This window comes from Condylura cristata, unplaced genomic scaffold (genome assembly GCF_000260355.1).
Source record: "Condylura cristata isolate star-nosed mole 26May11 unplaced genomic scaffold, ConCri1.0 scaffold00013, whole genome shotgun sequence".
NCBI lineage: Eukaryota > Metazoa > Chordata > Mammalia > Eulipotyphla > Talpidae > Condylura > Condylura cristata.
This window is the reverse complement of record NW_004567114.1, coordinates 7,814,732-7,829,175: the sequence shown is the minus strand read 5'-3', so window position 1 is coordinate 7,829,175 and position 14,444 is coordinate 7,814,732. Positions and strand designations below refer to the sequence as shown.

General features: G+C 55.2%; 1 protein-coding gene across 2 annotated transcripts in view; it reads left to right on the top strand.

The window, feature by feature from the left end:
- SLC24A4 (solute carrier family 24 (sodium/potassium/calcium exchanger), member 4) overlaps positions 1-14,444 on the top strand; it is a 120,080-nt gene that overhangs the window by 89,099 nt on the left and 16,537 nt on the right. Inside the window, exons 10-13 of one of the 2 annotated variants that reach the window (XM_004681607.2) lie at positions 324-377; positions 2,490-2,575; positions 6,650-6,819; positions 11,122-11,326. In XM_004681607.2, coding sequence (XP_004681664.1) covers positions 324-377; positions 2,490-2,575; positions 6,650-6,819; positions 11,122-11,326 — 515 coding nt within the window. Of the gene's footprint in view, positions 1-323; positions 378-2,489; positions 2,633-6,649; positions 6,820-11,121; positions 11,327-14,444 lie in introns of both variants that reach the window. The other variant, XM_004681606.2, reaches the window with a different exon arrangement.

Genomic DNA, 14,444 nt, shown 5'->3' with positions numbered 1-14,444 from the left:
GGGGGGGGCTGGTCCCCCTTTTTCTAGATGGCTGGGAAAGCTCTGTGAGTCCCTGGATGTGGGGGGGCTGGTCCCCCTTTTTCTAGATGGCTGGGAAAGCTCCCCTTGAGTCCTGCAGACTCACTCCCCGTCTGTTCCCAGAGGGCTTCACTCACAGGGCAGTCGTGGGCTCGTGGGCTCCCCCTGTTTACTTGGGTCCCGGGCCTGACGCTGGGAGCGGGCCAGGGGAGGTCGGGGTCCGCATGCTGCCCCCTGACTGGCCACTCCCAGCCTGCAGTGCCCTGGGCGTCCTGCCTCTGACGCCTCTCCTTTCTCTCTTTGAGGTGGGAAGGCCTGGTGCTCATCGTCTTGTACGTGTTCTATATCCTGATCATGAAGTAAGTGCCCTGTCTGTCTCCCTCGGGCTCTCTGACCGCGTCTCTCACGTCCTGGTAGCCTGCTCTCGAGCACTGTCTGGCCAGCCCCAGTTCCCTGCTGGATGCCCGCTGGCGGCAGGCGGCATCAGGCAGTGATGACCAGACGCCGTTCTGGGGTGCTTTCCAAGGCCCGGGCGAGGGGGGCTCTGCCGGATGGCTGGCGGGTGGAGGAGGCTGGGCCCCCGCCCCCCTGCTCCCTGCCTCTGTGCCATGGCCAGGGGAGCCGCTTCACTGGCCCTGTAAATCTCCCGGTAATTCCCTGCCACTCCTCAGAAAGCCAGGCATCTCCACAGTCCCGCGTTCTCCCCACCCCAGCTTTGATCCCGTTCCTTTCTCCTCCCCTGTGGAATGTCTCTGGCTTATAGTTGTTGTTTCACTGAGCGTGGTCTTCTCCAGCTCCACCCATGTTGCCGCAAATGGCACACGGGTGAAGTGGCGGTGGGAAGGCCACAGGGATCACAACTGAGATGAAAAATGCACAAAATAAAAATGTAAAAAATACATATACAAGTAAAAAAAATAAAATAAAATTGCAAGAAAAAAATTAGCAGGGAAAGCGCAGGAATTGGCTAATGATTTTAGCTAAAACATTTTAGCTAATGGTTTTAGGTGGAATGAAAGATAAATTAACAGGTTGGAAGGCAATTAAAAAAATAATAATAAAGCCAGGCAGCTTTTCTTCTGCTCCAGACTTCATAAAGTGCCACACAGAGGTGGCTGCCTTGCTCAGCTGCAGGGGCCCACTCAGAGTACTGTGGGTGCAGCCTCTGGGTCTGCTGACACAGGCTGCGAGGGTCAGAGTCACCTCTCAGCCACCCTGGAAGTGCAGTGTTCAGCCACCAACAGCAGGCAGAGCTGACCTGCTGGAGCTTGAGATTATGGGGCTGTGGGAAAGGAGCCAGGCACAGACGTATTTCTACCACTGGGGCACCCAGGAGAGCCCACAGAGCGGGAAAGTCAAGGGGAGATTGCCCGGGCACCGGGGAGGGCATGGGAACTCCTCATCCATGGGCTGACTAGCAGCTCTGAAACTGTTGTGGACAGAGCAATGGTGATGCCGCTTAGCGAGACGAAAGCAGAGTGTGCAGACTGCACCCTTGGAAATGGAAAACGGCTAAGATAGTAAATTATATGTCATATATAGTCTGCAATTAAAAGGAAAAGACAACACAACCCATGAGCTGAGCTGCACTCAGGTTCTTTCTCCCTCCTCATACCTCCACAGACAAAGCAACCCTGGTTTTTTTTTTTTTTTTTTTTTTAAAGATTTATTTATTTGTGCATAGAGAACTGGGGTACAGGCCAGAGGCTCAGGGGCGGCGAGAGGCTTCACCAGAGACAGAGTGGGGAGCAGAACAGGCAGATCGACGAAGGACACTGCTGAGGGGAGCAGCGGGCGGGTCAGGAGAGGTCTGCCACGCCATGTGGTCACCTCCGAGGCAGGCGGGGATGGAACTCATGCGGAAGTGGCTTTAGCTTCTCAGTGTTGCGTTTTAACCCGCTGCGCCACCAGGGAGGGCCTCAGTGCTGTGTTTTAACCCTCTGCGCCACCAGGGAGGGCCCTCAACCCTGGTTCTTATGAGACAAAGACTCCCCCTTTGCCATAAAGCATTTATAATGTTTTATTAAAATGGGTGATAAACTGTCAAACAGAAGAGACTTGTCCTCGCCCGCTGTCCTCACAGGGCCTTGCGGAGAGGCAGCCAGCCTGGGGGCGAGTTCTTCCCAGTGGGGGTGGGGTGCCCACCAGGTAGCCTCCCCGCACACATCCCCACTCTTGGCCGTGGAAAGAGGACAGGCCTGAGAAGGCCCCTTCGAGCCTGTGCCCGAAGCTGGCCCAAGCGACGCTTCTTGGACGGGCTTGTGATGTGGGGCAGCGAGCGGGCTTCAGGCCCGTCTTGGGCTGAAGGCCCCCCGGTGCCTAGGAACTGCTGAGGTCTCAATAGCGGCAGGCCCCTCCGCTGCAGGTTTTCAGGTTCCTGTCAGGAGCTCGGACGCCCAGACACTACCAGGTATGGGTGTGGTACCCTCCCCACCTCTCAGTCTGACTTCCTGCTTTGAACTGACTTCCAGGTACAATGTGAAGATGCAGGCCTTTTTCACAATCAAACAAAAGACCATTGCAAACGGCAACACGGTCAACAGTGAGCTGGAGGACGGTAATGATTACTGTGATAGTGGCTCTGACGACCCTTCCGTGCCATTGCTGGGGCAAGGTAAGGCTGAGCAGACAGGAGCGGGGCCAGCCGCGGCCTGGACGCCACGCACTGCCCGTCTTAACACACACACACACACTCACACTCTCCCCCTAAATTGTCATCCTCCTCCCTCTGATCACAGACCTCACACGAGGAGGGAAATCGTGTCCTGGGGCTGCTGCCCAGATTGGTCCTTGCTTATCTGGGAGGAGGCTGACCGAAGAGGCTCAGGCCCGTCCCTGGGGACCCCCAGGGCTCCTGAGGAAGGCTCCAGGCCTGCCAGGCTTTTCTGAAATGCAGTGAGCTGCGTCCCCGACCCGTGTGGAGGAGGCCAGTGATTGGCGGCTGAGGACGCAGGACGCAAAGCAGGCCTGTGCCTCCCCGTGGCTTTGCAAATGTCAGTCCGCTTCTGGACAACTCTGTTCTGGAGAGACCTCTGGCTCGTTGTCCAGAGGGACAGCTGGGCTGGGAGGGGCAGCCAAGTCGCTCAGCAGGCATTCCCAGGCCGCCCCCGAGAGCCCTGCTTGGAGCCCTGCCTGGGAGCCCCAGTGTCCTCAGCTGCTCTGTGGCCCCTTGTCTGGGGTTCTGGATGGGTGTCCAGAGCCATTTCTGACACCCAGAAGTGTCATTTTTGTCGTGTTCCCTAAGTCATCTAGGCCTGCTGGAAACCTTGGTCTCGAGTCTCCATGACCTGGCCAGTTGCCAGGTGCTGCCCTCTGTGGGGGCAGCTGGCAGGAAGGGAGCAGTCACGTGTTTACCACCCGAGATCCGCAGCAGAGCCTGAACAATGGATGTGGACAAACAGAGCTCTGGTCCTACCTCAGGTGCTAGTCAAGCTTCCTGACCAGCAGCTGCAGCGCCACCTCAGGGGCTAATAACGCTTCCTGGCCAGCTGAGGACGTGCACTGGCCACCTGGGGTCTTTTCTCCCTCTTCCTGGTCACCCCGAGCAAGCCGTGTCCTTTCCCAGGCAACTTTAATCCCATTGCTCAATGCCTGGTGGGACCATGTCGTTCAGAGGGGCCTGCTGGCGTGTCTGGGACACGCGGGTGCTGAACTCTGTCCTCTTGGCCCCTGCTCAGTCTTCAGCCTTGAGTGGGGGCTTCCTCCCACATGCCACTTGTACAAACACGTCCTGTCCTTTCTCAGGCAAACCCTGAGACGGGCACCTGTCCCAGGTGCTGGAGTGAGGGGTGCTCACTCGGGGGGGGGGGCAGGAAGAGGCCTGCGGGCACACCCTGTAGGTGTGGACACACCCTGGCGTGCCCACGAGGAATGGAAAGGGGGGCCTGCGGAGGGGCTGTGCCCTGTGTCCTGCTGCAGAAACACCCAGCAGCCCCACCCCCACCCTGACTCCCGGGTTTCCAGGACAACCTCCTCAGAAGGGAGGGAGCATGCGGCTGCTCTTTGGGATCTGGGCTCCGCAGACACAGTGGCTCCTCAGCCCTCTCAGTCCCCACAGGGCTCTCAGCGCCAGGCTGACTCCTGCCCGGTCTCCTGCAGGGGATTATGCTCCTCGGGGCCTCTAGACAGGCAGAGAGGAGAGTGTGTGTTGGGAGGCCATTCACCCAGCAGAGACACCCACTTCCTCAGGTGCCACCCGGGAGTCCGTACGGCGTGGGTGGTGACCGGGGCTCCTATTCCTATTCCCGGGTCTCCTGTGCAGTAAGTCGGGGCTCTGCCACTTGGCGGGGAGGCCTGGCTCTCCGGCAGCAGCTGCCCTGCGGGCCGCTCTGGTAGGGTCACAGCACTGCCCCCACTCCCTTTTGTTCAGGAAGTAGGACTCCCCACAAGTTCCTTCTTGCCCTGCACATTTCTAAGTCCAGGATAGTTTCTAGAAAATTAGATGTGGGGCATGTGGAAAGGAGAAAAGATAGGCCTCCCTCCAACTTTTATTGGGGTAAATGAATTGGAAGAAAGGGGACAAAGACCCTGTCTGGGGTCCTAGCCAGACCCCCAGGAACTGGAGAGGTGAGAGGCCCAGAGAGGTGGCCTGTGGACACCTGACTCCGTGTTCTCTTCACGGCCGGTCCTCAGGCTCCAGGGAGGTCATGGTCTAGCCAGCCGTGGAAGCCCAAGATCCGTGTTTCTGTGAAAGGGGGCTCTGTGTAGCCCAGCCAGGGCAGGACACTTGGCCTGTTGAGAGCTGAAGTAGGTTAGCGGACACAGTCAGCTCAGCCCAGAATGTTCTTTTTTGGGGGCAAGGGAGACTGGATCCTTCAGCTTTGTTCTAGGTTGAGTTGTTTGGTTTTTTCCCTAAAACTTATACAGATTTTTCACATGACATATCAGTTCTGTTCAAGAAAGCAGAGCACCCTATACCAAAGACACCCCAAAATGTCCCCAGGCCTGAGGCAGGCAGCCGCCCCGCTTGCTCTCCTGCTGGGTGTCAGGTGGCCTGTGTCCGTTTGACCCCTGGCTGGGTTCACCATGGGACCTTTGCCAGCTGCCCTGGCCCAGTCCCAGCTTTGGCTTAGAGGTGCAGGGAGGGTGTGAATACCTGGCCTTGGGCTGAGGTTCTGGGAAAAGAGCCGCCTCCCAGCTGCCTTCTGGGCCAGGCCCTGGGCCTCGACCTCCCACTGGAGGCCCAGCACAGATGCTGCCTTCAGAGAGCTGCCGCTCCACAGGGAGCCCAGCTGCTCGCCCAGGGCTGTTCCAGAAGCTCTGCTGGTTCTCACCTCCCAGCGTAGGAAGGGGCTCGGTGTGTGTGCGGACGGAGGAGTGGGGGACCCTCAGCGTGGGACAGAGCCCTGGGACTCGGCCAGGAAGAGGGGCCTTCCCAAAGGCCAGAGCCCCGCAGCCCTCTACTAACACCTCCAGTAACCCCTGGCATCTTGGCCGCCATCTAGACTGCTGCCAGGCCAGCACCCACCGCACGCTAATCAGCTCTGGCAATCTATGTCGGCCTTTCTCTCCATAACTCTCCTCCTCTTCTAAATTGTAAGTAACCCGCTTCCACCCAGGCAATAACACACATGCATTAAAAAAAGGAATCCGCAAGCCCAGTGCACACCTCGTCCGAGGTGAGTGTGTGCCTCGGACAATGCATTGCCCCGCGCTGTCTCTAACCCAACCTCCTGTCTGCTGAGCCTTGCTGCCGGGTGGCCAGTGTGAGTGTGTGTGTGCATGCATCGTGTCTGACATTAACTCCCGCGCGGTGTGCCCTCCGGGAAGCTCTCCTTCACCCTGGAGCCCCTGAGGGCGCTCAGCTGTGACTGCCACTCTTGTGCCCAGTGGTTCTGTGCCAGACGCTCCAGGGCTCTGGGGGATGGATGTCGAGTCCCCACTGCCAGCCCTGAGCATGTTTGTTGTAAAGGAGGCAGAGAGCCATCCGGGCACCGGGGACACTTATTTTCAGCCTCGTGAGAGGACACAGGGTCAGGAGAGAGCAGGCCTTGTGCAGGAGGCATTGTCGCACCAAGCTGGCCTCCGTTGCCAAGCCGAAGCCCGCGAGTCTGTCTTCGCCGTCATGACCTGCCTCATGGAGGACAAAGCTCGGAGCAGGGTGGAGATGGTTGCTCAAAGAGCAGCTGGCCTCGTGGGGAGTTTAGAGCTAGTGTCCGCCGGTGCATTCTGGCATTTTCCATGCTGCAGCTGTTGCCAATTTTAACGTGTCATCTGAGCCACAGTAAATAGGGGCAGAGAAAAGTCCTCTCACTGTCCTGGGAGGGGTGGCAGGGAGCCTGACTGTATTGTAGGTGGGGCTGGAGGAGGAACTGAACGACCCTTACAGTTAGCCCAGACTGGGCCCCAGACAGTGGGGGTGGCATCAGTTTCGGAGGGGCTGGGTGGGGAGGGTATGCCCATGAGTGGCCCATCGCTGGGGTGCTCAGGACTCTGCCGCACTCCAAGGCAGCAGGCATTTCAGAACCGATGACCTTGACTAGCGGGGGTAGGGGGGGGAGCTAAAGCCAGGTCCCCAGTGCTGGTGGGCTGCAGTCTGGGGCAGCCTGTCACCCTGGCACAGGGTGTCACCCCGGCACAGGGTGTCACCCCAGGGGTCCTTCGCACTAACTACGACCCTGTGTCAATATAGTGAAGGAGGAGCCGCAATATGGCAAAAATCCGGTGGTGATGGTGGACGAGGTCATGAGCTCCAGCCCCCCCAAGTTCAACTTCCCCGAGGCGGGCTTGCGCGTAATGATCACCAACAAGTTTGGGCCGCGGACCCGACTGCGGATGGCCAGCAGGATCATCATCAATGAGGTACGCTCGCTCCGACACCGTGAGCGTAAGTGGCCTTCGACGGCTCTGGCCGTGGTGGAGACCGGCCGGTCGGCCTCTGGCAGGGGATCCTCTCCCTGGTGGCTATGTATGGGGGCATGCTTATCAAGGCAGGCAGCAGTCAGAGGCTTGCCTGTCCTGCCCCCCTAAACATTATATCAGGAGTGAGAGGTGAGGTGACTGGAGAAAGGCCCACCCGGAGTATGGATTGCTTCTTGAGAATGTTCCGTAGAGCAGATGGACACATACTCATAGCTCAAGGAGGAGGTGGAGTCACAGGTGGGTGGCCACGGCCTGGTGGATCCCTGCTCATTCTGGACTCTCGACTTTGCTTAAATTTTGTGCCAAGGAACTTTGTCCTTTGAACGGGAAGTTAAGAGGTTTGAATGTCACTTAACGTACAGTTTAGCCAAGCCAGCATGCTGATTGCTCACCAAGATTTCTCGTCTCTGCTGTACCGGAGCATGGGGGGATTCTGTGTCCTTACCCTTGGTCCCAGCTTGTCACCAGAGGACTCAGAACTCAACAGCTAAGATCAGTAGTCGGCACAGTGCCCACATGCAGGGAGGATGTGCCACAGGGCTGCAAGGTTCTGTGTTTGAACATTTCCCCTTTGATTCCATATGCAACGGGCCTTCGCTGTCAGCAACGGGCCTTCGCTGTCAGCGTGTATTAGCAAAGAGAAACATTGTCAGCTTTGAGACGTACTGAATCATTTTGGCCCAAATTGGCAAAATTCATTGCTAAAGCCATGGAACTTACTGACTGTTGCTTATTTTTCATGGGGGTGATAATGGCGCCTTCTGGGAGCTTGGGGTGGGGTGAGGTGTGCTTTATATGTTTCAGGGCACACCAAGGCAGGGAAATCTCGGAGCTCATTTGGTTGAGCCGGTAGATGGCTGATTTTCAGCCCCTAATATTCTTCCACCACTGGCAGCCACCTGCCCTTGAAGGCAGCATGGGGAGCCACAGAGGCAGGGCTTGGGAGGAAGAAATCTTGAACATGAATGACTATTAATACCCTAATTTTTTTTCTGGGGCTCAGGTTCTCTGTCCGAGGGTGTTGGGCAGGATGCTTCCAGCTCTAAAAATTTCACTCACACAGCGGCAAGCTAGACTAGGCCTGGAGATGAAGCAGCGTCCTTGGGGAAAGTCATTGTGGAGTGAAAAATGGGAAGAATAAAAAGCCACAACGTGCCCAGTTTCACGGTGGGGTCTTGAGGCCCATTGGCCTCATTTCCTCCTCAGTCATTTTAATTCCAGGATGTTTCAGGAAATGTTTGCAAAGTTAGAATCACTCCGTGGAAGTAACCGTGGGGTTGTCGTCCTGATTTGTTCATCTTCAAAGAGGGTGGAGCACCTGAGGGAGGATTTGGGGTGGGGGTAAGGGGCGTTGAAAGGGGGCTTTGTGTCGCTCTGCGTCTACCCCTGGTCTAGTTTGGCTGTCCTCCCTGCAGCCACTGAGATCAGTTGCCAAGAGGCCCAGATTCTCACATGCCCTCCCTGCGCGCACACCTGGTCACCCACCACCTTCCTTCCCACACCTCTCCTCATCTCATGCCTGGATGCCCGTCACTTTGAGCTGGAGAAACATCTGTAATTTCCTGAACAGCTGCTGAGTGCTGGGAGGGCCCTGGATGTTCACCCTTGTAATAGCATTAATCCTCTTAATGATCCACGGAGTCACATGATGGCATTTTACATTTATCAGGGAGGCGAGGTTATTTGCTCAAAGCCACACAATCAATAGGGCATAACAGTTATTCCCACCCAAGTCTGAGTCTGGCCTATGAAAGGGCTGGGAGCTGCATAAATTCTTGGGGCTTGGTCTAGTCCACTGGCCCAGGCCCATGTCTATCTTTCTTTCCTCTATAATATCCAGTCCCTGCTTATTAAGTTGTTTCTTACTGCCTCGTTCATGTAGTAGTCCTAGTGGCCCTTCACCCCAGATTTTTTCCTTGAATCTAAACATCCTTGGAAATCCCCACAGTCCCTGAGGTGACAGGGTCCTCACCATCTAGTTCTTCTCCTATGCAAACCTAGTTTGTCTCTCTTGATATGTGGATCCATCACCTCCTTTGTGTTATAATCTATGCCTCTTTTAATACAACCTCACATCGATGTAAATATTATTTCCAGGCACAATTTTCTGTGGGTTCCTACAGAGCTAGCTGGTTGGGGTGTCCTTCCACTGCTACCTTTCCTGGTGCAGGGAGTCATGCCTGCCCCACCCCTTGCAATTCTTTCTTTGCACAGATACTTTGCTTGTTTCTTTTTACTGCAAGGGCGAGCTGTCCTTTAACCCTCATTGGGTGGCAAAATATTACAGCAATGAGTCTCGGCTATAGATCACTTTGTTCTTTTATGTTGCGTTGAAGTATGTTATAGACATCTTGGTGAGAAAAAAATTTGAAATTTCCACCCTTCCTCCCAACCTTCATGATTTAGGAGTCCCTGTCTCAAACTGATTTGAAGACAGACACGGAGTTAAATGGCCAGTTCCCCTTTCTGTTAGAGAAATAACATGCTTCCATTCTAAGAATGACTTTTTGATTTTACTTCTAATCCCCACAAGGAAGGGTGTTGGCATGTTGTCGTAGACGATTGCTGGGCACTGGGGACATGCTTCCTGGTTCTTGGTCGCCTATTGAAGTAATTGGGGAGAATTTATGTGTCACTGTGTGACAGTCATTGCCCACCAGCCTAAAGCTGATCCACAAATATTTTTAATGAGAACTAGGTAAAAATGAACTATGCAAAGGCAAACATTCTCAGGAGAGAAGAAACCTGTTGATATCTTAAAATGTGGCTCTTCATTTCCCAGCTTAGGAAAGACCCACAGGCTTGGGGACAAAGATCAGCTTCTGCTTGGATGGAAAGAAATAGGCCTGGTCAGTGAGACAGGGGAGGGAAGGGAACCCACTGGTTCAGAACACATGATGGTGAAAGCTAAAGACAGCAGAGGCTACTCAAATGGACGATAATCCAATATAATCAACAAGAGTTGACAAGGAAATGCAAGTTAAAAACCAGGATAAGATACGACAAGGTCCCCACCAGAATGACTAAAATTAAAAGGACTAACACTATCAAGTGTTGACAAGGATGCAAAGCAACTGAAATTCTAATCTGTTGCTGTTGTGACTATAAAATGCTTTAATATGACCTAGCAATTTCATTCCTAGACAAATACCCAAGAAACATGAATGAATTTATCCATAAAAAGACACGTGCACAAATGTATATAGCTCCATTCTTCATAATAACTAAAAAGAGGAAATAAGACAAATGCCTACCAATAGGCAAAGGGGACAGTGTGGCTTGTTCACATAATAGAATACTATATAGTCATGAAAAATTACTTTAGGCAGCTGCATTGATGAATCTCATGGATTTTCAATTGAATAAGAAAAGAAAAACATATAATGACATATACCAGTTAAACCCATCTATAGGACGTTCATGTTCAGGAAAAACTAATTGATATTTATAAAAGTAGAATTATAAGTCCTGCTAGAGAGGGACTCATCATCCAGGGAAAATGCCTGAATCTCCTGAAGGGCTAGAAATGTTCTACATCTTGATGCAAAACATCATTAATTTTTAAGTGCATTGTTAATAATTTTTGCATGATATAACTAAAAAAAAAATAGTCATGCAGCCTTTCCCATGGCTGTCTTCAGATGGCTTATTAACATCCCGTAGGGGGCTGGAATGACTGCTGTCACCAGTGTCATGGGCTGGGGTGTCAGATTGGCACCAGAAAGGGGTGGCCCAGGGTTCTGATTGAGTCCCAAAGGCTCTGGTGTCATTGCAGATGAAAATGAGCAAACTTACATGGAGTCCGAGGTCCCTGTGCTACTTCTCAGGCAATGCCATCTCCAGGGGTGGTGCTCTAGAAACCTTAGAGAGCTGCATGGGCCCTCCCTGCTGCTGCAGCGGGTTAAAGCACAGCCCTGAGAAGCTCTCTGGAGCCACTGCACATGAGTTCGATCCTGGCCAGGGAGCTGACCCACATGGCGCGCAGATCTCTCCTGACCCACCTGCTGCTCCCCTCAGCATGTATTTCAGTCGATCTGCCTGCTCTGTTCCCCACTCTGTCTCTGGTGAGGTCTCTCACCCCATCCATCAAGCACCTCTGGTCAGTACCTTAATTCTTGTATGCATAAATAAATAAATCTTTCAAAAAAAAAGAGAGCGAGAGAGAGAGAGAGAGAGCTGCGTGGAACAGAACAATAGTGTGATGCTTTGTCACGTGTCTTATTTTGCCTCCTGTCCACACAGCGGCAGAGACTGATCAACTCAGCGAATGGGGTGACCAGCAAGCCACTTCAAAACGGCAGACACGAAAACATTGAGAATGGGAATGTTCCCGTGGAAAATCCCGAAGTCCCTCAGCAGGAGCAGGAGCAACAGCCGCCCCCACAGCCACCTGCCCCAGAGCCAGAGTCAGTGGAAGCTGCTTTCCTGTCCCCCTTTTCCATGCCTGGTGAGTTCTGGGGGTGCTGAGTTCTGTAGAACCAAGCCTAGGTTTTTAGGGCAGAGACCTGGGTCCATGAGGGCAGGGGAAAGCGGGTGAGAAGCATCAGTGCTATGCCACCAGTGTCTTAGGAGGCGTCCAATAAGCATTTTCTAAATACCATGGATTAAAGCTGCAATTGGCCATGGCCTGGGTGCCAGACAGCAGGCCGCCGGAGACTTGGGAAGCACCCCAGTAACGGCACTTAAATGCACAAGGCGCTTGGTCTTTCTTTTGCAGTAGAAAAGGCAACCGCCACTGTTATTTTATGGACATGTTCTGACTCTCCAGCCCTTGCAGTGTGGACATCCCATTTTGCTCATGCATTGCTTGTTTGCTGGAATCGGCTACTCGGAGGCCTCAGATGACCCTTACACAGCTGACCACATCACCTTTGCATAAATTAGTCATGTCAGGCCCCAGCTCTGCTCCCAGCCTTCAGTGTCCTCCGATCTCACTGGACCCTGAGCTCAGATACCCATGTCATCTGAGTGCCAGCTCCTTGCTGATCTCCTCCTCTGCCATCTCCCTCTTGTGTCCTCTACCCCAGCCACTTGGGCTCCTCACTGTCCTAGACCACACCAGGCATGTGTGTGCCCCAGGACCTTTGCACCCGCCCTTTTTTGGAATGTATCCATATGGCTCTTTTACCTTCTCTAGTCTCTGCTTAAGCATCACCTTACTGAGGTGATGAGGCCTTCCCTGACCATTCTTTGGAAATCTTTTCTAATTTTCTCATCTTGGGTGTCTCCCCCAACTGAAAATCAGCTGCAGGGAGGCAGGGATTTTTGTTTATTTAGTTCCCTGCTTTATCCCTAGTGCCTGTGCCTGGCACATGGTAGACACTCCGTAGATACCTGTCCAATAAGTAAATTCAGGGGTTCCCATTTGAGAGGACCCCCCAGGCACACCCCCCATGAACTCTGCTTTTGTCTTTAGCCACGTCTCTGTGAGGGCCAGCCTCTGAACCTAGGTGGGAAATGCAGGCCTGTTTGGCCCGATCTTGGAGGTCCTTTCTTGCTGTCTTGCTACCCTGAAAGGCAGTAGAAATCAAGTTTTCCAAGACCTGAACTTGGTGTATTTCTGAAGAGAAGCCAGTGTCAGACATGAGGCTTGTGGGGCAGCTGAGTCGGAGTGGGCTTTGAGGGACAGAGGCTGCCGGGCCCCTCTTTGTGGGCACAGTCTTGTCTCCCCGGCAGACGGCAGGGGGCTGCCAGGCTGGGCTCTGCCCCCTTGCTTCATCTGGAGGACAGAGGCCTGTTCAGGAGCACGGGGCTCCTTGGAGGTTCCAGATCAGTCTCCAGGGCATGCTGATAACAGTTCAAAATGCAGGGCCTGGTTCTGAAAACTGGGCAAAGACTGGAGTCTTTTGGGTCTGCGAGTTTGCTTTTTTAGAACTTTTCTTGGTGACTTCTGGGACTGGGCAAAGTCATGAACCGCTGATCCCAGTCAGCACCCCAGCCTCTTCTCACAAGGGCAGACCCAGAAAATCAAATTTTCCCCCTCGTTGAAGTCACAGAGGGGCCCAACGTGGGGGTTCAGGCCTCTCTGGGCCCCTTTCCACCAGCCACAATGCTGAGGGGACCCGTGTCTTGACTCACTTCTGCATGCTGGCACACCAGCATGAGGAGCAGAGATGGTGCTCAGTCGGCTTGTCTGGTGGGTCACACTGTAACCTTGCAGGAGGTTGGCGTCAGGGGCAGTTCTCAGAGCAGGAAGGAGTGAGCACCTACATCACACGGCTGCGTGGATGGCAGCAGAGAGCTCTCCTGCAGGGCAGGATTCTGTAGAGGCAGTGTCCACCCCGCAGGGGACAGCCTGCCCGAGGCTGGTAGAGCAGGGCCGTCCTGCCTACCAAGCTGTGCATTCCTTCCTCTGTGTTGCTACAAGGTCCAGGCCTGGGCCCACGCGGCCCCTGGCCCTCCCCTCCCCAGCCCAGTTCCTGTCCTGAGTAAGTCCACTGGCGCTGAGGTCATGGACTCAGCTGCCTGCACCAAAGGAGTTTTAGATCCTCCTGGGGTCTGGAGGTCAGATGCCCAGGAGGGCCAGAGAGTGGCCACGGGGGCGGGGGGGGGGGGCGCAGGGTGAGGCAGCGAGGTCAGGACAGGAGGGCTTGCTGGGGGAGGACTGGCTGCCTTCGCCAGACCCCTCCAGGGCCGTGGCAGAGGCTCCATGGGGCTGGATGGGTCACACTTATCGGAACCCCAACCCGACGCTGCCTGCCCGCTGTGCAGGCCCTGCCCCTCTCAGGCAGCAGCCATGGGTGAGGACTGTGCCTCTCCATTTCCTTGAAGCTGTGGTTGGGAAGGGTGGGACGGGAAGGAAGGAACCAGCCACGCCCTCCCCTGACCTGGCACCAGGACCTGGTGCGCCTCGGAGAGGTGACTGTGGGAAAGCAGACCTAGCCCCCCGCCCCCCGGGGGCACTCTGGGCCGGTCCCCCCCGCAGCGGGGGCCCAGAACGCTGCTCTCAGAGGCCCAGGGCGAGCCTGCGCCCAGCCTTTCTGCACCGGGAGGCCTTCTGCAGGCAGCACTGGCCTTCCTGGGGGGCAGGGCCTCCTGCTGCAGGGGGTCCCCTCTACCCCTGGCCCTCGGCCCAGGACAGAGCAAGGGTGCTTCCTCCCAGGAGCGTCTACCAGCGCCCTCCTCTCCTTGACCTCAGGAACAGCCCGGCTGCCTGTTCTCTGCTCCCTTTGTGTTTCCACGGATGTGTTGCCAGGTGTTGCCCTGGAAACCGCCAGCTACTCCTTCCCCTCCCCTGTCCGTGTGAGGAGCCGGGGTGGGGTGGCACCTGCCATCCCGGAAACTGAGGCCTGTGCGGGCAGAAGTTATGGGGACTTGCTGAGACTGTGGGACCCAGCTCCGGGGGAAACGCCACTTCTGCAGCGCCACCCCTCACCCACCTGCTCACCTACCTGCTCACCCACCTGCTTACCTGCCTGCCCCCTCACAGCCCCTTCACCCACCCCTCGCCTGCCCCCTCACCCACCTGCCCACTCACCTGCTCACCTGCCCCCTCAGCCTCTTGCTCACCCATCCCTCACCTGCCCCCTCACCCATCCCTCACCTGCCCCCTCACCCACCTGCCC